Consider the following 26,299-nt stretch of genomic DNA (forward strand, 5'->3'; position numbering starts at 1 on the left):
ATATTGAAAGTCAGAGTCTCTGGCAGATCTTTTGAATATTAATTAAGTAAATCTGCAATCTTGCTGGCAGCATTCCATTTTCTGTGAGGGCTTGGATCCCTGGAGCAGGGGGGATGTCACAGAGCTCCTTGATCTGCGGCTGGTTTGCTTTCAAGAGCTTTTTCCTTCCTTCCTTTCTTTTTTAAACCACATTCCATTGAATTTTTTCTGCTTGATCCCACCAAATTTGTGATCTCGACACGAGGACCTCCTCATATTTTCCATTACTGCTTTGTCTATAGGGCAGCACGTTATTATCACTTGCAAATAAAGCCGGGAGAGAATTCCCTGGTTGTTTTCAGAGCGGGCTGACCCCGTTGTTGTGTGTTGGAGGCAGGAGCCGAGTGCTGCAGGCTCTGCCTCCAGCCTGTCCTGCTTGGCTCCGCAGCGTGCCGTGGCCAGGAGCCCCATTCCTCCCGTGCCAAGGGCATTTGTGCCACCGCTGGCAGCGGGCACCCGGCCAGGGCTCGGCTCTTCCCAAGCACTGGTGGCTCTGGATGCCCTGCAGGGACTCGTGGAACCCTCTGGCTTCTGTCTTTACCCTTGTCCTTTTCTCCACGGCCAGGTTTTCCAGCAGCGGCTTATGGACCAGTAGCAGCGGCAGCCGTGGCAGCAGCAAGAGGATCAGGTAGGGGGGCCCGTGGAAGAGCAAACCCTCAGAGTGCAGGGTCAGGTAAAAGCTCTGTCGGTATTCTGTGTGGCTGCAGCTCTCCATCATTTCTCTGATTTTTTCCTCACACTTATCCTGGGGACCTGAAAACAATCAATCAAAAAAAAAAAAAATTTAGAGAAAAATATAAGTAATCAATCCCAACCCAAACCCAAACTACAAGCAGAGGCCACGGGGGCTGGAGCACCTGCAGGAGATTGGCATGAGAACTGCCAAAACCAGGGTAGATATTCCAATTTGTTTCTTTCTTTATTCCTTTATTGCATTGCTTTCTTCATTTGTTTGGTTTAAATTCGAGGCTCTAAAAGACACCCCAAGAAAGATTAATTTGTGTTTTCAGAAAAAAAGTTTTGGTTTCTCAGAGGAAGCTGGGGTTGGGTTGAGGTGGTGGCTGCAGCTCTGGGTGCTCCCGCCGTGCCTGGGGCTGCTGTCACCTCCTCCACCATGGCCAGCACGGGGCATCCCCATGGCGAGGGGCTGTGTCCCCTGGGATGCCATCAGCACCAGCACACGGCTGCCACTTCACCATCCCTGCCTGCTCCAACCCCACTGCTTCCATGAGCAACGACAAAGCTTTTCTTCTGTCCTTCTGAAAACCTCTTACTTTTTCTTTTTCTTTGTTTTTTTTTTTTTCTTTCCCCTTAAGGGAAATAAAGAAATCAGTCGTTGCCAATTGCCGTTACTGCCTTAAGGTTTAAATTTTTGCTAAGCAGGTGAAATCAGCGCTTTGCTCAGGTGACAAGAGTTCAGAGCAGCCCTCAGCGAGCCCTGGGCTCCCAGAGCAGGCTGGGCTGGAGCTGCTGCCAGCCCCGTGTCCCCTGTCCCAGCGTGTCCTGGAGGGGGGGGACACGGGGCTGGCAGCACCTCCCAGCCCACTCGTGGCTGAGCTGGGGGCTCTCGGGGCTTTTCGGGCAGTGCCCGTGGGGCTCGCGAGGCTCTTCCGAAAAGCCCCGGTTGTGTCAGGCAGGAGGAGGTGGGCGCAGGGCCACGTGTGTCTCTGATGCCCTGGAGGCCAAAGAAAGACACCAGGAGAACTCCGTTCCATGCAAACTGGCACTGCTTGCAGGCTACAAAGGACTCTCTGTACCAGTTCCATCCTGTGGCATGTAGAGAGCCTAAGGGGTGACTTGCCAGCCTGGTTGTGGGGATCCCCCAACTCCCAGCTTCTCCTACTGCCCCAGCACGGAGGGGGAGAAACAAACCCAAAGAGGGAAAAAAAAAAAAAAAAAACCCAAACAAAAACCCCAAACCTAAACAAAACCCAAGATTGCTTTTGCATATGCTTCCAGGAAAACAGACCTCATTGTTTCTGCCTCTTCCTCATGTTTTGCCCTTCAGGTTTTGTTTTACGTGCAAACAGACCTGGTGAGTTGCCCCTTAGCAAGGCACAGAGGGTTTGGCTGGATTAACGTTGCTTCCCTGATTATTATTATTTTTTTTTTTTAATCGGAGTGCTTTTGGTGCCCGTTACAACTGAACTGAGCATTGATCAATTCTGTGCCTGAAAATCATTTGTCTTTAATTTGAGTGTTTTTTGGTTTCTCTTTTTGTTGGGTTTTCTGATTTGTTTTTTCGGTTCTTTTGTTTTTTTGATTTGAACTTGCAATACGAAACTAAATCTAACCCTAAATTAACAACACCCTTTCTGGCAAGTTTAAAGAGCAGTATGGTGTTTGGAAATGTCTTTTTTTCAATGCCTCAAAATTTACCTGCGTGCACAAAACTGGCAAAAACCCCCAAAACTGAACCCAAAGAGCCCCTGTCCCGCCCCCAGCCCCGAGGTCTCAAGGAGGAAGGTGGGTTTGTCACCGGCCCCGCTCACATCTGCACCAAGCCGTGGTCTGGGAACGGGGTGGGGGTTCTGTAGAGTCATCTCCATCCCAAGCTGGTTTTGGAAGGGACATCCTGGGTTTGCCACTCCATCAGCAATGGTAGTGAATTGTATCCAGGAGCAGTGGAGTCCGATCGATCTTGCGCTGCAGTGTACGGGCCCGATTCATTACAAGAAAAATGGCTGGGGTTTGTTTATTTATTTATTTTTTTTTCCTTCTTTCCTTTTCAGTTGGGTTTTTGTTTGTCCTTCACAAATTTGCACAGCCCTCCTTCACGTGTGCCTGGTCCAAAGCACAGAGCACAGCATGGCTGGCCCTAACTGGCCCCTTTCTGCCAGGAAATGGGAAAGAGCTGGAAAACACCCGGGCAGGCACACCCCACCACCCCCAGCTCACTGGGAGAGCTCTGCACAGAGCCCAGCACAGGGCAAGGGGGTTCCTGGAAAGCATTGATGACAATCCATGTCATCAATGTCCCCATCACTGCTGCCTCTTCAGCAGCTCTCCAACCCCGCCCTGCCAACTCTTACCCACCTTCCTGGCACCAGTGCCAGCACAGAGGCTGAGCACCCACAGAGAGCATCCACCTCGTGTGTCTTGGTCTCCCCAGGAAGCTGCAGCCCTCTCACTCCAAGCCCCTGGGCACTGACCACCTTGGTTTGTCCCTGGGGTGACATTCCTCCTCTTGGGACCACCTGCATGTTTGCTGAGTCAGCAGGGAGCCTGCTGGGGGCAGGTACCTGCTCGGGGCCTCCTCCCTGCCCTCACCCCTTCTTTTCCCATGGCAGCATGTCACCAGCTGACCTTGCTAGATAAACAGGTTCTTCTGTGTGACAGCAGGTCTGTCCTACAGCCAGGGCCGTGTCCCTGTCCCCGTGCTCAGTGCCACCATAAATTCCCATCCCGTGCCGGCAGGGCGAGCGCGGCCTCGCTGCTCGTCACAAATCACGTCCCCCCTCGTGCTGAGGTCATAGCTGAGGTCCTTCCAGCACACACAGGTCTGGCCACATCCATTCGCTCCGGGTGGGGCTGCGCTGCCCAATCCCTCCACTGGTTTTGACAACCTCACCCATTCTTGTGTTTTTTTAATGAATTGGGACCTGAGCCACGGAAAACGAGCAAAGTTAAAAGTCTGACTGCTGCAAACTCCTCCTAGACAACTTCACTATCAGTGTCACGTTTCTTTTGAATCCACCTGACATATTTTACGTGTAAAACATTTTTGTCGTGTAAATGCTTTTTTTAAAATACAGTCATGGGGGGGCACATTTTTCTCTTGCATTTGACATGGGAGGGGTTCATCCGGCAGGAGAGCGAGACGAGGAAAATTTGGCAGGAGAGGGTTCTCGTTCCTTCCTCTTTGGTTCAATGACAAGCCTGAGGTTTTTTTCCAGTTCCCCAACCTGTTGCTACCAACCATTCCTCCCTGAGGACTGGAGATAAAACCCCCTCAGGCCACACTAATCCAGCCCTGTCCCAGCTCCCTGGGGCAGGCTTTGCCCGGCTGGGCGCGCTGGGACAGCGCGGTGCCGCGGCTCCAGGGGCTGCTCCCCACCCCAACCCCTGGCACATCTGGATTTTTGGGCCCCAGTCCCGGCTTGCCAGTGCTGCCTTTGAGCCCTGCGCCCCAACAACCCCTTACTGGACTTTATACTTGCCAGCTATAACAAATCTCGTAACGTGAGCTACTGACCTTGATGGTGAGTGTGAGCAGTTATGTTTTGTTGTTTTCTCTCTTGCTTGGTTGGGGCTGCTGTGAGAGAGGGTGTCTCTGAGGCAAACTTTCCGGCCTCTCTTACACTCGGACGTGCACACCTCCTCTCAAACACTCTTCTGAGCGCTCTCAGCGGGAAGGTTTGTCCACACCTATTAATCCTCTCTCAGTGTCCAGCTTCTTGTTAGTAGCAGCTGGTTGCATGTTTTTTGCTTGTTCGGACGAAACGGTTCAAGAAACGACTCATATCAACTCTTGAGAAATGTCTCTATTTTTTTGTACACTTTCTTTCTTTTGATGTTTTTTATTAATTTCCCTTACTTAAAAAACGAAACACCTGTCGTCCCGTAAAACATTTCACATCTCCCCTTGCCTGTTCTTAGAGTGTATGTATCTGTGGGACTGAACTAAATGCATGCACTGTAGTAGTCGTACTGGTAGCAGTAGATGTAGTTGTAGAACATGCATTGTCGAGTTGATATTACAGGCACCATCAACGCGAACGAGCGTGGCAGATAAAAGCAGAGCCTTGGTCTGATTGAAAGCGTAGGGATGACCCAGCAGAGAGCTGCTGATGGCTTGGATCCATAGAGCCCTATTTGTTAAATCCCATTATCTGCAAGTTTCAATTGAAGCCGGCTGTAGGCAACCTACACCCCCCGTACAAGAACCCGCACATGCTGTTCTGCTGATAGTAAAACTGACCTGACTTTTTTTTTTTTTTTTTCAAATTAACCCCCCCCCCTAGGAATTGAAACACTGGCTATAACCGTATTCTCTTATTTTTTTATTTTGTATCCAAAAGAACTTAAGATATTTTTCAAATCATTTTACAATCATGGTTTCTCCATCAGCCTGTTACTCGTCCATATTAGCCCATAGACTCATTCGTTGGCGGTCGTAGACCAGATGTGCCACACGCAAATCACTCCATTTGGGAATCCAAATAATTCTGTGTGTGTGTGAGGCAGCTCCTCACAGCCTGTCCTGAGCCACCAAGCAATTGTTTGTAGGTCATAAACCTTAAATCTTATTATGCAACAGAGACTCCGAGCTAGTGATGGGTCGTACTCATTGCCATGTCACCCAGCTTAAGGGAACATTTTTAAATGAAGATTTAACATCTCATAAATATCAGCATGAGGAGTTCGAGGCAAGTTCATCCTCTCTGCCAGGAGCCAGCAGTGGCTTTGCTTCTCCTGCCTGGGTTTCTGTGCTGAACTTGGAAAATGCAGAGACGGCGCTGCAGTCAGGAAATCCAACAGATGGTAATTGAGATCCTGAATTAGGCTTTGGTTTATTTGTTTAGTTTGCTGCTTGTCAGAAAACATCGTGATGGGAGCAGAAAAAGCTCCTCTATGGTGTGGTCACCCCTCCCCTCCTCCCCATCCCCAAAACCAGCTGTGCTGGGTGAGAGCATCTCCCCACACACTCATTAATGCACTTAAGGCAGCAAGGGCTTTCAAAGGAAATAAAATATCCAGAATGGGCTTCCAGTGTAATTAAGGATCTGTATCCTACCTCTAATAGAACATTGAGTAAATCAAGCAAACAAGCCCTGGGGCTGGCAAGGTGCAAGGTGAGCTGGGCTGCCCCTGGTGCTGCCAGGGAGCTGAACACTCGTGTGCCAAGGCAGGGATGAGGCTCCCTTTGGATTTCAGTTTTCCAGAGAAAGGGGAACCCACCCAGTGCACCCCTAACATGATGAAGTGAGGAGAGTGCCTGAAAGTCAGCAGAGCCATAAATTGCATGGGGTTGAGGAAGCTTTGTCTGACACTTAAGGAAGGTGCTCCAAAATCTAATCTACTCCTAGTTCAGCAAATTACGGGCATAAAAAGGGGGACAGTGGTTGGTCTGTGTGTGCAGGGGGAGAGGATCTGCCACGGGCTCATGGAGATGTCAGGGGGAGCATTTCAAAGATCCAGCCGTGAACCAGTTTGGGATTTCTGCAGCCCACTGGGAGAACTGACTCCCTTGTGGCTCTGGTGGAATTGCTCTCCCTTTTTTATTCTCCTTTATAAAAGTACATAAAGTTTAATCCAGGCTATATAATCTCAAAAAGCCAGAACCTAACAAGTGGGACCACGTGGGAGCAGCAGGGGCTGGAATTTCTCACTCCACTGGAACTGGCAGTAATTATGTGACAGAGGCTGGCGGGTGATGCATTGGGAAATTAATGGCTGCATTGGATTTTATCCTTTGCTTGTCTCCCTGGCAGAGGCAGAGCGTGCTGGGGAGCACAGGGGGTGGCCAGGCAGGGACCCCAGCCTGCAGGGGCTTTGGGGAGGGGTGGCAGTGAGGAGAATCATCCTGGTTTCAACAGGAATTCCATCAGCCAGGCCTGGCAGGGAGCAGCCCCGGGTGGTGAATGTGCTCTGGAGGAGCCACTCTGCATTCCCATGGGTGGTTTGGGCTTTGTTACTGACAGTACTGGAAGCCCTGCAGTTACTTGTCTGTCTGCTACCCCAAACTAAAAAAATAATAATAATGAAATGAATGATGTTTTCTGTTTGGCTCAGAAGTGTTCCAGGATGGGAATCCCACAGGTCCCTTTCAGAGCAGGCTCCAGGCAGAAGAAGCCTTGTGTCTTGTTTTACCTCTTTTGGATCTTTTTTGATCCATGAGGGACTGAGCTTCTTCCTGCAGTGCCAGGGAGAAAATTCAGTAGATATGAAACAATTTGATGCTGCTGCTGCTCGACCTTGGCCAGCTGGTGTTTGACAGGGCACTGGGCTGAAGTCTATTGAGGTTAAGATACATCAGCTTTAATCAATAATTTTGTAATAGAAAATCTTGTGTGCTTGATAAATCATCTCCAGTGCAATTAGTGACCACCTCTGAAGTGCAGTTGAAGTTAATCTGTAGCAAATTTAGCTGGTAACTTTAAATAGTCTTTTCCATCAGGAGAATTATTTTCCACGGGAAAATGCTCCTCAGAATGCTCATCCAGAACTGCTTTATTTAGGAATAAATTCTTCTCTTTGAGGGTGGAGAGGTTGCAGGTTGCCCAAAGAAGCTGTGGCTGCCCCATCCCTGGAAATGCCCAGGGGCTTGGAGCAGCCTGGGACAGTGGAAGGTGTCCCTGCACATGGCAGGGAGTTGGAACAACTTTGGCACCCTCCAAAGCCCTGCCACAGCCAGTTAGCCGTGTTTTATTCCCTTTTCTCCCAGCAGGAGCTGGTGGCTGTAATTAGACTTGGCTCCCTGCAAGATGCAGACAAGTTGCTGCAGAGTTGGAAGTGGGGTTTCAGCACAGGATGGTGTCTCGTGCATTTTAATCCCTAAACAGGTAAAATACTGCCAGAGCTGAGGGTAACTTGCCTCTGCAGCAGCAGTTGAGGCTGTTAGCCATTAGTGGAACAAGTGCTATCTGAGGCAGCTCACATTGGACTGACACTCTACTGTTAGTATTTTCATGTTGATTCTGTCTCCAAATGCTTTAAAAGTAAATACATAATTACTGTGATGGTTTTTCTCCCTCTCTTCTTTCTGAAATAGAAAGCTGCCAGAGGAGCAGGGTAGTTTTTCCTTGCAGCAGATGTTGGTGTGCATCTGGCTCCGTGTGAGCTCGAGAAGCACGGTGGGTTAGGAGTTACAGAGAATGCACAATGGATCTGCAGGTATATAAACCTGAGCTGCTTAAAAATAATAAACTCACACTGCTGGGGCCTTGGTGAGCATTTCCTGATGGTTAAGAGAGCCCAGAACTCTGTGCCCTGACGAGGGATTGGTGTGGCTGGTGCCACCAGCTCTCCCCCAGCACTGTGTGTGCTGAGCAGCAGCTTGCCTGGTGCAGACCCTCCTGCAGGAGGGGGTGGCTGCACAGCACTGGGGGTTTGCAGGCTGGATACCTCTTCTGTTACCTGGATGACCCCCTGTGCTCCTGAGCATCCCCCCAGCCCGTGGGGTCCAGCAGCAGCAGGAAGGTTCCCCCCAGGCAAGGCCCTCCTTCTACCATGACTTGAATTATGCAGCAAAACAAAGACCTGGTTTTGGTTTAATTTTTCTCCTGTATTGTCTGTTATTGTACAAAAGGCTTCAATTTCAAATTACAGGAGTGATAGCCAGTTAATGTGGTACAGTGGGAGGCCGGAGTTGCTGTTGCTATGGCAATGGAGTTCGGCTCATTTGTTTTGTAGATGAGTAATTACTACGCAATTAGAGTAGGCTAAAAATAAAGGGGCCTTTTGTTCCCTCTTACTCATTAATATTAATAAAAGACCTGTCCGGGCTGTGGTAAACAATTAATGCAGATGTGGTTGCCCATGGTAAAATTAACAGCAGCTTTTGTGCTCCTCGTGTGAGGTGACGGCGCCGGCATCACCTGGCTCAGCTCTTCCTTGGTTTTAAATGGAAAAATGGTTACAGAGGGGTCTGTGATATCCCAGCATCTGAGCTTTAGCTCTTATTTGCCAGTTGGATGGGTGGTAATAAGTGTTAAAGCTTCATGTGCAGGCACAGACAGCAGGAGCAGCGCTGGGGTCGGCGCCTGCGGCACAGCGAGCGCCCGGAACCCAGCAGCAGCAATTCCTGATGGCACAGCTCCTCATTCATCCCCCTTGGATAAATGCCAGCGCTGGAGCAAGAAACTTGCCCAAAAACCTGAGCAGAGGCAAGGACAAGCGTGGTGCTGCTGAAATGACTCCAGCACGGTGTGTTACAAACAGGGATCGACAAAAAGGAGTGTGAGGAAAGTCCCAAGGGAAGTAAAAAGATGACAGGACACTTAGCCTGGATATTAGGATGAAATGAGGGTGAGAAGGCCCTGGCACAGGGTGCCCAGAGCAGCTGTGGCTGCCCCTGGATCCCTGGAAGTGTCCAAGGCCAGGTTGGATGGGGTTTGGAGCAGCCTGGGACAGTGGAAGGTGTCCCTGCCCACGGCAGGGAATGGGACTGGATGGGCTTTAAGGTGTGTGTGATTCTATGAAGTATGCAAACATTAATCACATCATATTTTAAATTAACTCTAAAACCAGTTAAATTGGCAGGAACCAGTTAGGAAAATGACTTAACAGGACAGCATTTATCTGCCCCTTTGGTTTATTTGTGAGTTCCAACAGAGCTGGTGATCATCCCGTGCCTGCAGGGAGGGCTGATGGGTGGTCACCTGCTCCCTGCATCATCCCTGGGGTGCTCAGCACCCCTGGAAAACACCATCAGGAGAGCAGAACCTCTCCAAAGGGCAAATAGCCCAGCCCAGATCCCTGAACCCTCTGCTGGGGGGCTGTGGATGCACAGAGCCACATCCCTCCCAAACTGTTTAACTAATGGAGGGAATCGTAGCAGAGCCTTTGTAAGGTCGACATTTGTTTGTTGTTAAGGATCTAATTAGAAACATGAGAAGAAGCTGAATGGCTGCTTGCTCGGCTAATTAGCGACATGCACGAAGACCACTTTGAACTTCAAGGACACAAAGCTATTAGCGCTTACATCAAAAATGGATTAAACTTCTGTGCTTTTATAATGATTAAAGATGAGCTGCTCGAGAGGAAATCCTTTTGTAAGGCAGTGACAAGAGCTGGCTCCTTGTCTGCAGCTCCTACGAGTGTGGCCTCGGTGTCACAGCCGGCCCTGTGCGAGTGACACCGCTAACACACGCTATGGAAAATGGGATTAGGCAATAAATATTGATCGTGGGCAAAAAAATTACAGCTGAGCTGCAAAGTGCAGTTATTTGTCCTGCTGCATAACTGCAGGAATTAGAGCAGCTGAGCTTGAATGTGCTGAATTCTGTGTCTTTTCTTCTGCAAATTGGTGCAGATCGGCAGCTTCCAGATGTGGAGGCGCCTTGGATGTAGTATATTAATATATTAGTATATTAGTGCATTTAAATTGGCAAATCAAAACTATGACAATGTGCTAAGTGCAGTAGTTCACAGAAGAAGGGTCTCACATGCAGCAGTGGGTTTGTAAAACACCTGCACCAGGTGAATTTTTGTCTTGCCTGAGTTTGTGGAAGCTGCCCAGCTCTTGCTCGTGGCTCATCTCGGGTAGTTCAGCACTTGGTTGGTGACGTGCTGCAGTGGAGGAGCAGCGTGGCAGGAGGACCCTGAGGCTGCAGCAGGAGCAGTTCCACACGATCCCAGGTGCCATTATCACACCATTGTGCCCAGCTCCAGGAAGGTGGGCAGCACTCAGCCCTCCCTCCTGGTTCCCACTCACTTCCAGCAGTAATTGCCAAGCGGAGCCAGCTCACCACCCACTGCTTGCTGTCATTACCCTGCGATATTTTGATGTGTGAAGCCTTTTCCAAAGGGGCTGCAGAGGCAGAACAACCTTTGAAAGTGTGACTGCAGCTAGAAAATAACGTACAAATAGTACCTTGTTAGGGCAGATCTCGGTGTGTCTCAGCCTCATCACCACTTATTTTGCTGATGAGCCCGACAGTTGTTGTATTTTCCTTTTTCCCTGCAGGGCCAGTGTAGCTGCAGGGGAGGGATAACCTGGGGCAGCCTGGCTGCTCCCCATCATGGAGCGTGTCGGGGTGACAGGGAAGGCGCAGCGCTGGCGTTTGATTTTCCAGTCAGGACTGAGCCAGCTGTCATCTGCAGCTCTTCACACTTGCAGAGGAGCCGTGTCTGCCACAGGGTTCTTAGAGAGAGAGTTTGCTTTTCAAGTCTGCTTGGGAAGAGCAGGAGCAGAGGGATGCAGGTCCCCATGAGAGATGTACAACATGGCAGCTCTCATCGTGACGCCGGCGTTATTTGTTTTTCTGGTTTGTCTCCCACTTTCCCTTCCAGCGAGTTGGGAGCTGTTTGTACCTTGTTATTCTCCAGAATATCTGTGTGTTTCCAGCTCATTATTTCTGAGACGTTTGTGAGCTGGAGCATTGATCCAAGTTCGAGGTGTGCCACACGCTGCCTGCGACAGAAACCGCGCTCTGTAAAAGCTCCGACACGAGGAAGCGATGCTCAGCCTGACCACAAATTGAAGGGGTCTGCAGTTCTGGGAGGTGATTGCTATAGGAAAAAAAGAGCCTGAATATGAGCTTTTATTTCTCAGTGCTGTGCCAGTGCACTCCTGCAGCCTGAATGGGCCACTGAGAGGCAGGAGCACCGATGTCTTATTTCAGACTGGCATTAATTTGTACATCCAGTCCCTGGTAAATGACATTCTGGTTGTTAGCAGCTCTGAAAAGCAAGGTACAAACTCCCATTAACTTCAGCCCTGACTGCACAAGGAATTAGCTTTGGCCAAGCGATCTGTAACACGGGTGCAGTGCTGCTAATTATATTTATAAGGCTCTGAGCAGTAATGATGTAAGATTTGCATGTGGTGCTGAAGTTGTGCTGGTTATTTAAAGTATCAGCGTCACGCTGTGAGTGCTGCTCTCTTAGTCATGCATGCGACAGCCTGGCCATCAGTGCTGTGCCCTGGGACCCTCGGGGTCCCCAGGGAAGGTGGGATTGTCCCCACACCACTCACTGTGGTTTTCTCTGTGTCCTCTGTGGCAGTTGTGCTTGGGTGGCAGGCTGGAATGCCTGGGAACAGGTGATACTCCTCCTGTGACAGTCTTTTCTTAAAACCCAGCAGTAAATGGACCAAATGACTCAGATTCATGAATTCATAGAATCCTAGAGTGGGCTGGGTTGGAAGGGACCTTAAAGACCATCTAGAACTACCCCACCTTTAGTGGAAGGCAGGGACACCTTCCACTAAACCAGCTTGCTCCAACCTGGCTTTGAAATTAAATGCCACTGCTGGGACCAGGGTGTTTAAATGGGACTGTTTTAAATTAAATGGGACTGCTGTGGGACAGTCCCCTGTCCCAGCTGGGCTGCTCAGTGCCCCCATGCCCTGCCCAGTGCCCCCATGCCCTGCCTTCTCCCAGCCCTGTTTGGCAGCATTCAATGTTATTATATCATTTACTCCTTCGAGCTGGAAGATGATGTTTGCAGCATGTTCTATGAATTTTTCATAAAGATAGAAAAACAGACTAATCTTGTGAGCTTTGAGTCTTGGTGGTGGGTAATGGCTTTGATTTAAAGCATTTTGTCTTAATGATAGTTATATTGAAAATTTCCTGCTGCTTTCAAGCACGTTTAGTTATTATCATAAACATTGATGGTAGAAATGCCTGCCAAATTGTGCGTGGCTGTTTATGGCAGATGAGAGAGTCATCCAGAAATTAAGAGCGCTGGATCAACAAGTTGTGAAGAAACCTGTTTGTACAGAAATCCACCCTGAGGGCAGTGGGGCAAGGCAGGAACCAGGAGGGTCTTGAAGGAGAAAAGAGATGTCCAGCTCTGGTTTTAGCATATGCTTGACAGGAGGTGAAAAATGAATCTGTGATGAGAATCTTAGAATCATTTATGTTGGAAAGGACTTCTAAAATTCCTTTAACCTCACACTGCCAAGCTGCCCTGTCCCTGCAGAGCTGCTCACCCCCCATGCATGGCTGCCCAGGGACAGGGAATACCATGCCCCTGCTCAAGGAGGAAATCCAGTGAATTGTGGTGGTTTATGTCCCTGATGAGGATTTCTTCACTGTGGCAGGGAAGGCAGACACACATTCTTCACTGTTCCTCACCTGGAGTTTGTTTAAATTTTAAAATACTCGTTCTTGCTATGAGTCCCCTGCAAAGGTGTTTAATTCTTTGGGTTTTGGTGCTGTAGGAGAGGGGAAGGTGTGACCAGGGCTCTGTGTGTGCAGGGGACAGTGATCCCCATGCAGTGTCTGTCTTAGTCCTCTGTCCAGATTGCCCCTGGTTTGTTGCCTTTGAAATGCAGTATATTTTAGTGGTGCTGGAGTGGGTTTTTTGTCATCAAGTCTCATTTATTACTCCTTAAGGGCCTGACTGTCATCCCAGTACCGTGTGAGTTCCCCTTGTAGGACAGTAATGTCAGAATCCTCACGTTTATTCTCCTTTTCCCTTCCTCTTTCCCTTCATCATTCATGGCTGAATGGAGTTTATTTGGGTGGGATTCCAGCACCCAGCTTGGCCCAGGCCCAGCAGTGTTCAGGTCCTCGTTAGCACAACGCTGCTCACAAGGCAAATGTCAGCAGGAATCCTGACTTAGAAATTTCTCAGGAGTTCATCCAGGGGGAGTTTATCTTCCAGCAATGACCTTTCTTGTTGAACAGGGATTAAGGTGTAAGCAGGGTCTGTGTGAGCATGGCAGTGTGCAGGAGCAGGCTCTGGATGAGCCCCCTGCCTCAGCCTGGGCTGCTCTGGGCTCCAGCTCTTGGCTCCTTGACATAAATCACTTGGCTGAACGTGGAGAAGCATCTCACATGCATGTTAAATGGGGATAAAGGCACTCTGCTGAAGGATGGGTTGGTAATAAAATCTCACTGCAGGAAAGGTCCAGCTCTTGCTGTGCCAGCCCTGCACAGCAGCTCCCAACTCCACCAGCACCAATACTGGCATTAAAAAAGCCCTGCTGGGGCTGCTTTATGAACCCCCATAGTTTTATATCATTCTGTGTCCCATCTCGCTTTCCCTCACTGCTTTTCAGTGCTGCCCAAGTCTCTGTGGCACTGGGCAGAGGAAGCCTGAGGCTCCCCAAAGCCTGTCCCTCTGGCCTGCAGGCAAACGTTCACCTGCTGATCAAAATTCACAGGCTCAGAGTCTTTTCTGTAGGAAAAAAACCACAGCAAATTCAAAGTGAAGCAAGCAAGACATGAACCTGCCCTGTTCCATCCCTGCTCCTGCCTGGTCCTGGCATGAGGACACAATCAGTGGTGCCCTCCCCTCCATGGACAGCACAATCCCCTGGCAGTTTTTCAGTCACAAGCTTCCAGACACCTGCCCCAATTCCTGTTCTTGCCATGGGATGTTGGTGGCCAGGGGAAGGTCTCCAATTCCTTCCAGCCTGCAAGGAATTCATGTCAGTGCTCTGCAATTCCCACAGTTCACAGCAGCCTTGGACAATTTCTGACGTCCTCCAACGTCAGGAATTTTGTCATAAGGACACAGGTTTCCAAAAAGTATTAACTTTTCTTAGTGATGCAGTGTCTGGAGTCTAGAGGCATTTTTCCTTCTTCCTTTTAGTCTCAGGGTACTCCAGGTTTGTGTAAAACAAACTTGTTTCCAGGTAGTTCTTGCCAGAACAGGATTTGCATGTTGGGGAAGTTCAGGGTCCCTTTGCTGTTGTGATGGCAAAGGTGCCTCTGGCTCCAGGTGAGCTCACCTGAGCTCCTGGAAGAAGACAAATACTTAGCAACTAACCATGGCTGAGCAAATCATTAAAAAATGGCTTTCTGAGCCTCCTGCTAATTATGGGAGCTTTCATTTAGAGGGTCTGGAGCGAAGTGTTGGCTCTGGAAAAGCTTCCAGCTTTTTCTGTGGAGTTTTTCAGGCACCACTGGAGAGGTGCCAGGGCATCCCAGGCTCCACACAGCATTTCCCAGGCTGTGGAGCAGCCTTTGACATGTCCATTTCCCCTCCTGTGAGCAGTGTGGAGTGTTGAACCCCTGGTCAGTAGATAAAAAAATGACCTTTTCATTCCCTACCTGAATAACCCATTGCCAGCTCTTCCTGCAGGTGTGAAACCCTTACCTGCAGTGTGTAGAGATGCAGAGGAGCTTGGCTGTGGGGTGTGGGGGCACAGAGGGTGTCTCTGCTTCCTCAGCTGGTTGTTCTGGAGGTTTCTGGTGCTGCTGTGGGGTTTGCAGGAGTGTTTTGCTGACAGGATGCCCCTGGCTGTGCTGTCGCTCGGGTTTTCTGTGTGACTTGGCAGGAAAATTCACATCCATTTTATTGAACCAACGGGAGGAAAAGGGGGGAAAAGTGCTGGCTTCTAGTAATAAAGGGCTTTGGAACATCTCAGCTGGATATTTTTCTTCACGAGTGAGAAGGCCAAATGTTATCTTGACATTTAATCTTTAATAATAAAAAAAGGCTCTTTGTTTGCCAGCGAAGTCCAAAATCTGTTTACTCTCTCATGCCTTATTTCTTTTAACTTGCTAGCTTAGATGTCCTACTTACCCTCCCCTGCTACCAGTTCAGAGCTGTGGTGAATCATTTATTGTCCAGAACTGACTTTTCCTGTCACCACAGAGCCACCAGCTGCCAGGTGTCCTTTTCTTGAGCACTTCATTCGTTTGAGAGCTGGGCCCCCCTTGGGTGGGTGATGCAGGGGAAGGGGCCAGGGCAGGAGGGGTCCAGCCTGTGCCACCACAGGACTCTGGGGCTGGCTCCAGGCTGGTCTCCAGGAGAAGCCCAGGGTCAGTCCATGCAGTCTGACCCACGGGCACACTCCAGGCCACCCAGACCCCATCACCCATTGTGGTGTTGGGTGAAGGTCGTGGGGAGTGGCAGCCAGAGGAAAAGGCTGAAGGAGCCCTGGGGCAGCCTGGAAGGTGGAGATGGAGGTGCTGGGTGCCCAGTGGGGTGTGGGGCAGGTTGTGCCCACCTCCAGCCCCTTTGGCCATCACGTCCTGGCAATGCCCACGGTGGGGACACGGTGGGGACACAGTGGGAGTGGCAGACCAGGCTCCCTGTGCCCCCCAGGTACCAGCCAGGTGTAGCTCCAGCTTCCCGCAGCCATCTCCATCCAGCTCCTCCCAGCCCGCTGACTTTTCTTTCACATTGAAAATTCTTCCTCATAAATTCTACATCCAAGAGCAGCCGTGAGAAATGCCAGAAGCCTGACCATCTAACATGCTTTAATATCTAAATTTCTCCTTCCGTTTCATTCTTATTTACATTGTTTTTCTTTCTCAAAAAAAAAAAAAAAAATTAAGGGAGGAAAAAAACTAAATTTTCTTTTACTTCCACATTAGGAGGTGAGTTGTCATCCACCCTCTGGAATTCTTTTTTGCTTTTGATCTTTATTTATTTGTTTAATTTTGGTTGATGTCCCGAGCATGGTTTTGGAGACGAAGGTAGGTCTTCGCTCTCCAAATCAAAAGGAAAAAAAAACCTAAATAAAACAACACTCTCCTTGCTCATATTTAAAAGAGAAAAATCCAAACTGTTCCATTCCATATCATGTAAAGAAAAAAAAAAATCAACTATTGAACTATTTCTACAGCTTACTGATCTAAAAGGGCGGGTTTTTTCCAAAAGTATCGAATGGATCCAAAAAATGATTTTCCTAGACATGATTCAAGTTATTTGCTGTCAACATTTTAATATCAATATTACCACAATGTGTAGTCTCAAACTAGTTCCTTTGTAGTTTGCATGGGATGTGAATGCTGTCTCGGCGTGCCCAGACCTAGAGAACTTGTTACTACTGCATGAGCATCAAGTCAGATGTTGAAAAATACCTATTATATTTTGTGATAATTTGGTGAAAATGAGCACCTCCAGTCTCTGGTTGCAGTAGTGTGTTGAATGATTGTTCTTTTTTTTTTTTTTTCTTTATTTTTTTTTTCTTTTAATTTTTTTTTTTTTTATATATATCCATATATATATTTTTGGAGCTCTAAGCTTCGTAGTAGTCCGGGCTGACTCTTCTCCAGTACTTGCTCTCCTCTCGCATGGCCTTGGTTAAGTGTTAGAATTGGGCCTAGGCTGTTTATTCTGGTGTTTGGCTTTTGTAAATTCCGGTGCATGCCCGGCGTCTGGCCTCATACCCAGCTTTATTCTCTGCACACCAGTCTTGAATAGCTACAGTGCTCAACCGAATTTTGGCGCACCCGCTTCCCCGGCAGGCTCCAACCCAGCACGGCCAGGAGGCTTCCCCGGGGCCAACAGCCCCGGGCCCGTGGCGGATCTGTACGGCACGGCCAGCCAGGACTCCGCCGTGGGCAACTACATAAGCGCCGCCAGCCCGCAGCCAGGCTCGGGTTTTGGACACGGCATCGCCGTAAGTAGCCCCGTGCTGGCCCCGGGGGGGGGGTTTTGGGTGGGGTTTTTGGGGTTTTGGGGGTTTTTTTGGGGGTGGTGTTGGTGTCGGTGGCCCCGCGGCGAGCGCGGCTTCTCGCCGTCGGAACCTGTCGGGCGAGCGGCTGGAGCGAGCTCGGGTTGCCAGGGTGGAACAGCTGGGATCGTGGAGATGGGAAAAGATCCAGAATCGTCCAGACCAGCCTCTGGACAATCACCACCTCGTGAACCAGACCAAATCACAAATTGTTTCCAGGATGGTGACTCCACCACTGCCCTGGTTCCAGTAATTAATCACTCTAAACACTGAAGAAATCGTTTCCTAATATCTCAATCACTCTTGCACTGATGAAATTCTTTCCTAATATCCAACCCGAACACCCCTTGGTGCAGACACTCCTTTGGAGCCGTCTGCAGCCAGCCATGGTGTGTCTCAAAAGGCAATATTTAATAAATGTGGGGTTTAAATCCCTGCTTGGCCATAGGGGTTTTGTATCAACCCAACTACCCCTCCTGGCTGGTGCACCCTTTGGCAGAGCAACAGTCTCTGCCCACTAAACGAGCTAAATTAGCTCATTAATTTGGCTGCTGGGACCCCTAGCAGGGTTCCAGGACACGTCCTGCTCCTCTTCACCTGTTTGCTGACCTTTGGGGTCACTTCCAGCCTGTCCTGACATCCCTGGCATCCCTTAGAGCTGCAGGTTCCGGGCGAGGGGCCGGGCTGGGGCTGGTGGGAGGTGCTGCTAACACCGAGCTGGGGCTGGAACTGCACTAATGAGGGCAGAGATTGGCTTAACGAGGCTGCACGTGGCTGTGTCACCTGTGTGTGAGCATGAATGGGGCTGGAACTGCCCCGCTGGCACCCCCAGCACCACTGCAACCCAGGCTCCTGCCCCTTTTGGGCACAGTCAGGAGCTGGATTTTTGTCTCCTGGACAATGAGGAAGTGCAGAGGCTCCCCTGAAGGTCCCTCAAACCAAGAGGAGATCTTCACTCCCTGATGGAACTGGATGTGGGGAGCAGGAGTGTAGTGCAGACAAAGTTCCTGAAACTCTCTTTTTTATTGGATAAAAAAGACAAACAAACCTTTCTGCCTGGCTTTGTGTCCCTGTGCTCAATTCCCATCCTGGGCCTGCCCCTCCCATGGTCACACCATGGACCTGGCAATCCCTGTGGATCAATTCTAGCACAAAATGAACATTACTGCTCTGCAAGGAGCTACATCCATTCAGACTGCCCCCTCTCACCACTTAAAACACCTCATATTTCCATTTTTCACCTAAAAACCTGTTTGAGCTTGAAAACTTGGGCTCTTTGGTCTCAGCAACATCCCCATTTTTCAAGTGATAGGACACCAGGTCCAAGCCTGGGTATCCACATTTGTCTGCACTAACACTTCCCAAAGAACCATTTTGTAATTGACTTGCAGATTGGCAGCCTCTTAATTCCCCCAATAACTGCAAAGAATCCCCTAGCTTTTATTACATATATATTTATTTAACACTCTCCATTTACTAACCCTGGTTTAAAAATAAAGAAGAGACAACCCCAAAGCTTATTTTTGCACCTGGGGGAATGAGAAGATGATGGTCTTGGAAAGGTGACCATAGGGGTGAGCACACCTGGTGACCAGAACAGCTCTTGGAAATCCCTATTCATGCTGGCAACACAGTCTTTCAAGTCCTTTGATAATTTCTTGGCAAAATTAATAATCAGCTGTTCCCATGTCTAGAGCACTGATGAACTTAACAATTGTACAATTTTAGGGACCTTTGATTGCAACGGCTTTTACAAATGGATACCATTGAAACGTTACACATGGTTGGTTGCCATCTCACTTGGAGGTATTACAGTATATCCCATTTGTACTTTGTGCTGAACTACCATCTCCCCTATATTTACTTTAAGTGAACAATTTTTTTTTATCTTCATTTCGTCTTTCCTTGGCCTTTAATCATTCCTTTCTGTGATTTGTGTTACTCAAATCAACCTCACGGGCTGGAAACTGGAAGACAGATCCAGAGCTAAACCCTCCCAAAAGTCACTTTCTCATCTTCATGATGCTTCATGCAATAATTTGAAGAGGCAGAAAACCCAGAAAGCTGTGGGGAATCACCCCCAGTGCCAGCAGCCAGAATCCCAAAGGGATCAGAGATCTGCTCCCAGCACACTGGTTTTAAAAATAGCTGAGCCCCACTGCTTTATTGCTGAGAAACCATCATTCTTAATTAAGTGCTGTACCAAATATTACAGCTAAAAGATAACATTGTAACTTGTAACCATAGAGCAATTATCAAGATTAAAAAAAAATTAAACCTGAGCAAATTAAATTAAAGGCATTACCTGAGCACCGCAGCCCTGGATCGCTGCCAGTTTCCTACCCTTTGAACTAAGCTCCAGTTAATTAAATGTTTAATTTTTATTTTTTTATTATTATTTGGCCTTTGGCATATTCATCTTTGCAAACAAATATTCTTAACACTCGGAATGGAAGAGATTAGAAAATGCAGGAGTTATCCCAGTTAAATGGCAGGGCTTTGCCTCCAGAGCTCCGAGCCCGGACAGGCAGATGCAGTGGGTGAGACAGATTTTATATCCCTGCCTCCTGCCCAGCACTGCATGATCAATGTCACATCATTTACATTCAAAAATCGCTCTATGAAATTAGAAATAAAGTTAGTCAAGGCGCTGGGAACTGCAGAAAACGTTCAGAGACTTTAAACTCCATAAAAATAGATTTATACCTAAACACTAGTGGATCAAGGGGGTTTCTATTTACTCTCTGTCTCCACACACACACACCCCCAAGATTACCTGAAATTGTTCTGTCAATTGATTTGCTCCACCAAGGAGCGTTTTTTATGGTGAAGAAGGAAGTGCCATAAGCGCTCTTGCTTCATCCCAGCCCTGCCTTGCACGTAGCAGTGTCTGTTGGCTGCTCCATTTGTCAGAATCTTTCCCGTTTCCTGGGCCGTCAGCCTCTGGAACAGTGAGGAGGATCCCGAGGCCAGCTGGAGCCCGAGCAGAGCATCATAAGTCAGGCTAATAACAGGCAGTGATGGCAGCCCCGAGATGGATGGGCTGTAATCACTCCTCACTTAGCACACCCATCACCGACTGGCCAGCGTGGAGACTCAAACCATTAACGACTTAAAAACAAAGTGCTTTTAATGTTGCTCATTACTAATTAAAATGGATTTTGAGAGGAGGAAATGAGCCTTATTATTAATTCCTCAAGGAACAGTGAGTTTGAAAGGCTTGTGGCTGGTCCTGGCATTCCCCAGGGCAGGATTTGGCTGAGCTGCAGTTCCTGGGGGCAGGGATCAGGATGCTGCTGGGACCTCACCCCGAGCAGGAATATTTGGGGATGGGTTTTGGAGGTCATCCCAAAACGACCAGGGAGCATCCTCGCCCCCTGAGCAGCTGCCTGCAGAGCCAGAGCCCAAAATATTTATGTATTTTATACATGATCTCAGCTTTAAGCACTGGCAGGGACGGAGCGTTGGAGGCAGAAGCTCCAGGATAAAATAATAAAATAAGAAAATAAATCCTGGCCACCTCAGTGTGCCCAGGTAAAACTTGTCACCTTCCAGGTACTCCAGAGAAAACTCATTTTACCAAATCCATGTGAATTCATGGCCTAACAGGTGCCTGAGGAACCGTTTTTGTCCTGGCCCTGCATCAACTCACTTTGTACTGTTCCTAAACCAGCCCAGCCCTCAGCAAAGCCCCAGTCCGGGCTTAGCTGGGATGGAGCTGGAAATAAGAGCAGGGAATAAATGAGACCCCCTCTCCTTTGGGGGCTGTCCTGGGAGCACCTCAGCATTCCAGCAGGTCCCTCCTCATCCTCCCTCGGGGTGGATCGGGGCCAAGTTTGCAAACACTTCGAGGTTGTTTTTTTGTTTTTTGGGGTTTTTTTGTTAAAAACCCTAACGGAGCTCAATTAACTGTCCCTGTCCCGTGTCCCTGTCCACCTTCTCCCACACAGAGTCTCTCTGGATGTCCGGGCAAGACAGGGCGAAGTTTCTGAAGGGGCCCACGGTTGGGTGATCTCATCAGACTTTGAGCACTACATCATCATCATCATCATCATCATCATCATCACCACCATCCCCGCCAACGCAAACTGGAGGTGGCACTCGAAGGACTTGGGTTGTTTAAAATCTCTCTCATCATCTCATGAATCTGCTGTACTATAAAAACAACAGCTTTTAAAAGTATGTATATAAAAACCCATTTCTTGTTGGTTTTATTTTCTCGATGGGTTTCCCCCCCACCCTCTTTTTAAGCCTCTCCAAACCCCACATCTTTTCGTAGCCTTTTTGACATAGTCCTGTAGCCACGTAGGCAGAATTCTTTGTGTATGTAGCCAGAGCCTAACCATAGTGTAACTGTTATATTAAGGGGTTTCTTTTGCTTTTTTTTTTTCCCACCTCCTCCTCCTCCTCCTCCTCCTCCCTTCTGTTTTTCGTAGTTGTTGTTGCTTAAAGGATGCTGAGATGGTGACAGGAGCCTCGGGCACGGCGCTGGGGGCTGGCAGGGCACGGGGAGGGGGGAGCAACAGGTTCTTCTCTGGCCCTTCTTTTCCTTTGTGTCTTGGTTACTCTGATTCTCTAATTCTCTATTTTCGGCAATAAGGCGAGGGCGACAAGCTTTTGGCTCGTCCTTTTTTTCTAAGTGCTTATTTTTTTTTTGTTGTTGTTGTTGAAAGAGGTGATATAAGGTTTTTTGAAATCGTGAATTCTGAAAAAAAAAAAAAAAAAAAAAAAGAAAAAATAATAAAGTGCTGTAAATACAATTCCATTAACTACATAGAAACTATTAAGAAAGAGAAATACAAAACTTATTTTTGTGATGGAGTCAGCCTAAGGCAGTTTCTCTATGAAAATGGATGAAAAAAGACAAGGAAGTTGAAGTTGTAGCCTTTGGGAGCAGCTGCCAGAGCTGGCCCAGGGGGGTTTGATGCTGTGGGACCCTCCCAGCCTGCCCAGCTCATCCCAGCAGCTCTGCTCCCACCCGTGCACAGCTTACAAAGGAACAGTCGAGTGGTATTTTTATTTTAATTTAAAACCTGCTTTTCCCAAAACTGATCGAGAAGCTACGATTTTTCCTACTTAATGCATTGTACGGTTCAAAGCACACCTTTAGTTTGGTGATGGTTTTTTTGGTTGTTGTGTTTTTTTTGGGTTTTTTTTGGTTTTTTTTTTTTTTTAAGTCATTGTTTTAAACTAGATCAACTTGCTGTCCAGTCATTTCAGCTGCTCTGGGCACCCTGTGGGGGCAGAGCAGTGTCCAGCTTGCATGGTTTCTTTTATTATCCATCACTTTCTGTATTATCAAATTAGAAAGCAACTTTGGTTGGTTTTGATTTTTTTTTTCTTTTTTTTTTTCTTTTTTTTTTTTTTTTTTGGGAATACCTCAGTGCTACAAGTTTCACCCTAGAAGCAACGGAAGATTTTAATTTATTGTAGTTGTAAACAGAATTTAAAAGAAATAAAGTATAAAACATCATTGCACTGTGACTGGTAGGGGAAAAACTGACAGTTTCCTATTTGCACATGTTTAATATTTGGCTGTTATATATATGGTCCTCTGTTGGGGGAGGAAACTTATGAAGGATATTTTTTAATTTAATTTTTTTAATATTGGTAAATAGGCCTGCAACAGCAAACTAGAAGTACAACATGGTAGGTGGCATTAAGAACATACTGTAGTGTGGATATATTTCTTCTTTTTTTAACGTAATATTGACAAGTTTTATTAATATTTTTTTAAATTGTTACGTTTATAAATTTGGTACTTTAGGTACAGCCAGTATAAGACACTGAATGCGACATTTGTTAAAAAGAGCTGCTGCACTCCTATTTTTGTAAATTTTACTAACAAGTAGACTAATGTAGACATTCAATAGACAAGGTAGAGCAAGGCATCTTTAACAAAACAAGGCACCATACTGCTAACCGAAAAGAGAAACCTTGTTTTTCTTGTTTTTAAAAAAAAAAAAAAAAAATCATGCTTTTTATGTAATATTTTAGGTTTTTTTCTTATTTCAGAACAACCAGGTTTAAGCAAAATGCTGGACGCTTTTTAAATATTGAGACTTGATCAAGTAATAAAAGAAATAAAACCGAATTCTTTAAAAAATAAAAAGGTGAAAAAAAAAAAAAAGAAAAAAAAAAAAAAAAACAAACTACTACGAACCAAATTCCCTGCGATTCAGTGTGCTGTCAGGGAATTTTTTATTGCTATTTTGTCAATGTTGATGATGTACTGTACTACCAGTTGGTTTTCCTCTCCATTCCCTGTCACCTCATAGAATATTCTTTGTTGATCATTGTTGTATGTTAATAGTGTATAAAATGGCTTATCTTGTAAGAGTGCTGTCCTGATGGTAGTGTAGTGAATTTTTCCCCCCCCCCCCTCTTTCTCTCTTCCTCTTCTAGTACATATTGGTAGGTGTATCGTAATTAAGGTTAAAAATTTAGATGTAGTTATTCAGATTTAGGACCAGTAAGGATAGAACTTTCTCTTATTTAAGAAAAAAAAAAAAATGCTAATAATTTTGGGAAGGTTTTCCATTTTTGTTTTTTTCTTCTCTTTTTTTTCTTTCTGTGCTTTTTTTTTTTTTTTCCTCTTGTTTATTATTTTCCTTTTGTTGATCTGATGCGGTTTCAACTAACCAAAGGTCTCACAATGTTAAAAATGCTGGCAAACTCTTAAGGCATTTGTAGATCCCCACCCTTGACTTTGGAAAGGGGATGTGCCATACTACCTTAAATGCTAATGCTAGATATGCAAAACTGGATTTTTTTAATTTATTTTTTAAAAGAGGGAGGCACGGTATATTAAAACGATTTTACTAAGAGAAAAAAAAAAAAAAAAAAACATATTTTTTTAAGAATGCTCAGAAGAAATTGCTAATCTGTGTGAATATGTTTTAGATGTTTATATACCTTTTGAGAAGTCCCAGTGGCCCATAGCACAAATGTCGTGGAATCCAAGATGTTTTGATGTGGCTACCTAGACTAAGGTTCACGTTAGTCCCCCACTCATCTAGAAATCAATTTTGAAGGATTTTTTTTTTTATCTTTCTTTCTTTCTTTTTTTCTTCGTTCGTTTGGGGTTTGGTTTTTTTTGTTTTTTTTTTTTTTTGTAAATTTTTCAGCACAAAGGCTCAGCTCCACCTTTGTCTTACTCAAGCCCAGGGGGCGATTGTGGAATCCTGGGCTGGTTTGGGTTGAAGGGACCCTAAAGCTCGTCCAGTGCCAGCCCCGCTGTCCAGCCTGGCCTGGGGCACTGCCAGGCACGGGGTGCCCTCTGCTCTCCACATCCCAGCCCTGGCATCACCAACACCAGGGGTTTCCCCCAGGCTGGGTGACCTGGGCACCCCAAGGTGCCACATCCCCAACTCCAGGGACCTTCCCCAGGAGCCACAAGTGCTTGGGACCCTTCGTGATCGGCTTGATTAAAGCGAAGCCCGATCTGTCCTTTGGGGTTTTTATTTTTTTCTTACACTTCATAAATGTTCATTTTGAGTTCAATTTGTAGCTTGGACTTTAAGGTAGCATGGCTCTCTTTGCTGTAAGTTGATTTTTATTTTTTTTTTTTCCATTGTACAGCAGCGTCTGCTGGTGAATGTCACACATCTTGCTAGGCTTAGTTAAACCATTGGGTAATTGTGGGTGATAACGACCTGAAAGGTGTTGGGATTTCTTTTCTTCCCTGCTTTCATCTGTAGTGTGAATGAGGGCTAGCGACTCCAGCCACACGTCCCTTCCTGTTTCGTTTCTGCCATTCACTCAATGCAACATAATCAATAATAAAGCAATATAGTTTACTACATTTTTACTGAAGGCCAGCCATGGTTCTGTATGATATTGCATATGAAACTGTTTACAAAAATAAAAAAAACAAAAAACAAAAAAAGAAAAAGGAAAAACAAAACAAAAAAAAAAAAAGAAACCAACACTAACTCATAGCTGTCTTTTATGCTATGGCGATGTCTCTTGGGTGGAATCTTCTGAATTCTTTTTTTTAGTGGTTTGGTTTGTTTTTTTAAAAGCGGCACAGTTGAGAGAGAGAGAGGGAGAAGTGAGGTTTAGCGTTAGGGTGAAGAGACAGGATGCATGGAAGACACACCTGGCAGATCCTGGTCTGCACACAGACACTGTAGAGTTTCCTACGTACAGAATCCAGGCGACCCCGTGAGAACACTACGTGAGGAGATTCTGTAAGCTAAGCAATACTTTAATACTGTAATAAAATTACCAAAAAAAAAAAAAAAACGAAAAAAAAAACCACACAAACCAATAATAATAATTTTTTAAAAGGAGGAAAAAAATATATTAAAAAAAATAAAAAAAGGTAGCTTGAGAAAGCAAATCCTCGTGGTGGGTTGTCAGCCCCCCCCAGCAGTCTGAGTGTGTTGTGTGGAGAGCTCGGTGTCCTGGCAGGGCTGGGGGGGAGCAGGCTCAGCTCAGCCCAGCCCAGCCCAGCCCAGCCCAGCCCAGCCCTGCCAGGGCCCCTCTGTCTGTGACTGTCCTAGGTAGCACCCCCGTCATTCTCTGTCGTACGAGCTCTGAACTCCCATCAGTACTAGGATGCAAGTGAGCATTTCAGGTGGTCATAAATGTACCTAAATAAACTATGGCACAGTGGCAGGCCTAGCCCTTCCTTTTATACTTTAGTATGAACTGATGAGAACTTTGGTAGTGACTTTTTTTTTATATATATACATATATATATGTATCTATATATATCAAGCATCTTTCAGGTCTCTGTGTATGGCTTTCTGAAGCCCTGTTGTAAAATACTATGTGGATGGGGGTCTCTCACATCACAGATGTGGAAAGTATAATTTTATATTTGTATTTTCAAATAAATAAGTTTGTGAAAGGTTTCCATCCTCTACTGTGGTCCAGAAATCAATGTGTTTGTCTGACGAAAAAATACAATAAACTGTTTTGAACAGATCCACGGAGTCCATTTCATTGGGGGGGGGGAAGGGGGGAATATTTATTCCTGTCAGCCCCATGACCCCAAAACTCATCCCCTTGCTGCCCCTCCTGCTCGCACGGGGTGGGCAGCACATCCCTGTCCTGTCCCTGTCCCTGTCCCTCATCCCGTGCCCTGCCAGGCACCTCTGTGGCATCATCAGCACTAATCCTGTTTCCAGGAGGGGCACTGGGTGGATAAATTCCCAGTCCCCCAGAGCCTTGCTGTGTGTTCTCCTCACTGCAGTGACACTTTCTCTGTGCCTCCACACCCTC

General features: G+C 47.0%; 1 protein-coding gene across 9 annotated transcripts in view; it reads left to right on the forward strand.

The window, feature by feature from the left end:
* MSI2 (musashi RNA binding protein 2) overlaps nt 1-26,002 on the forward strand; it is a 201,090-nt gene extending 175,088 nt beyond the window's left edge. The window contains exons 11-15 of one of the 9 annotated variants that reach the window (XR_015807873.1): nt 605-712; nt 4,256-4,395; nt 16,860-17,014; nt 18,797-18,874; nt 21,019-26,002. Coding sequence is in view for 5 of the 9 variants with exons in the window: in XM_088176836.1 (XP_088032962.1) it covers nt 605-667; nt 16,806-17,014; nt 18,797-18,838 (314 nt within the window). In the remaining 4 variants the exon portion in view is untranslated. Of the gene's footprint in view, nt 1-604; nt 713-4,255; nt 4,396-16,805; nt 17,015-18,796; nt 18,875-21,018 lie in introns of those variants that run through there. The other 8 variants (XR_015807875.1, XR_015807874.1, XR_015807876.1 and 5 more) reach the window with 8 other exon arrangements.
* The last annotated feature ends 297 nt before the right edge of the window (nt 26,003-26,299 follow it).

This window comes from Sturnus vulgaris, chromosome 21 (assembly GCF_052056855.1).
Source record: "Sturnus vulgaris isolate bStuVul1 chromosome 21, bStuVul1.hap1, whole genome shotgun sequence".
Taxonomy (NCBI): domain Eukaryota; kingdom Metazoa; phylum Chordata; class Aves; order Passeriformes; family Sturnidae; genus Sturnus; species Sturnus vulgaris.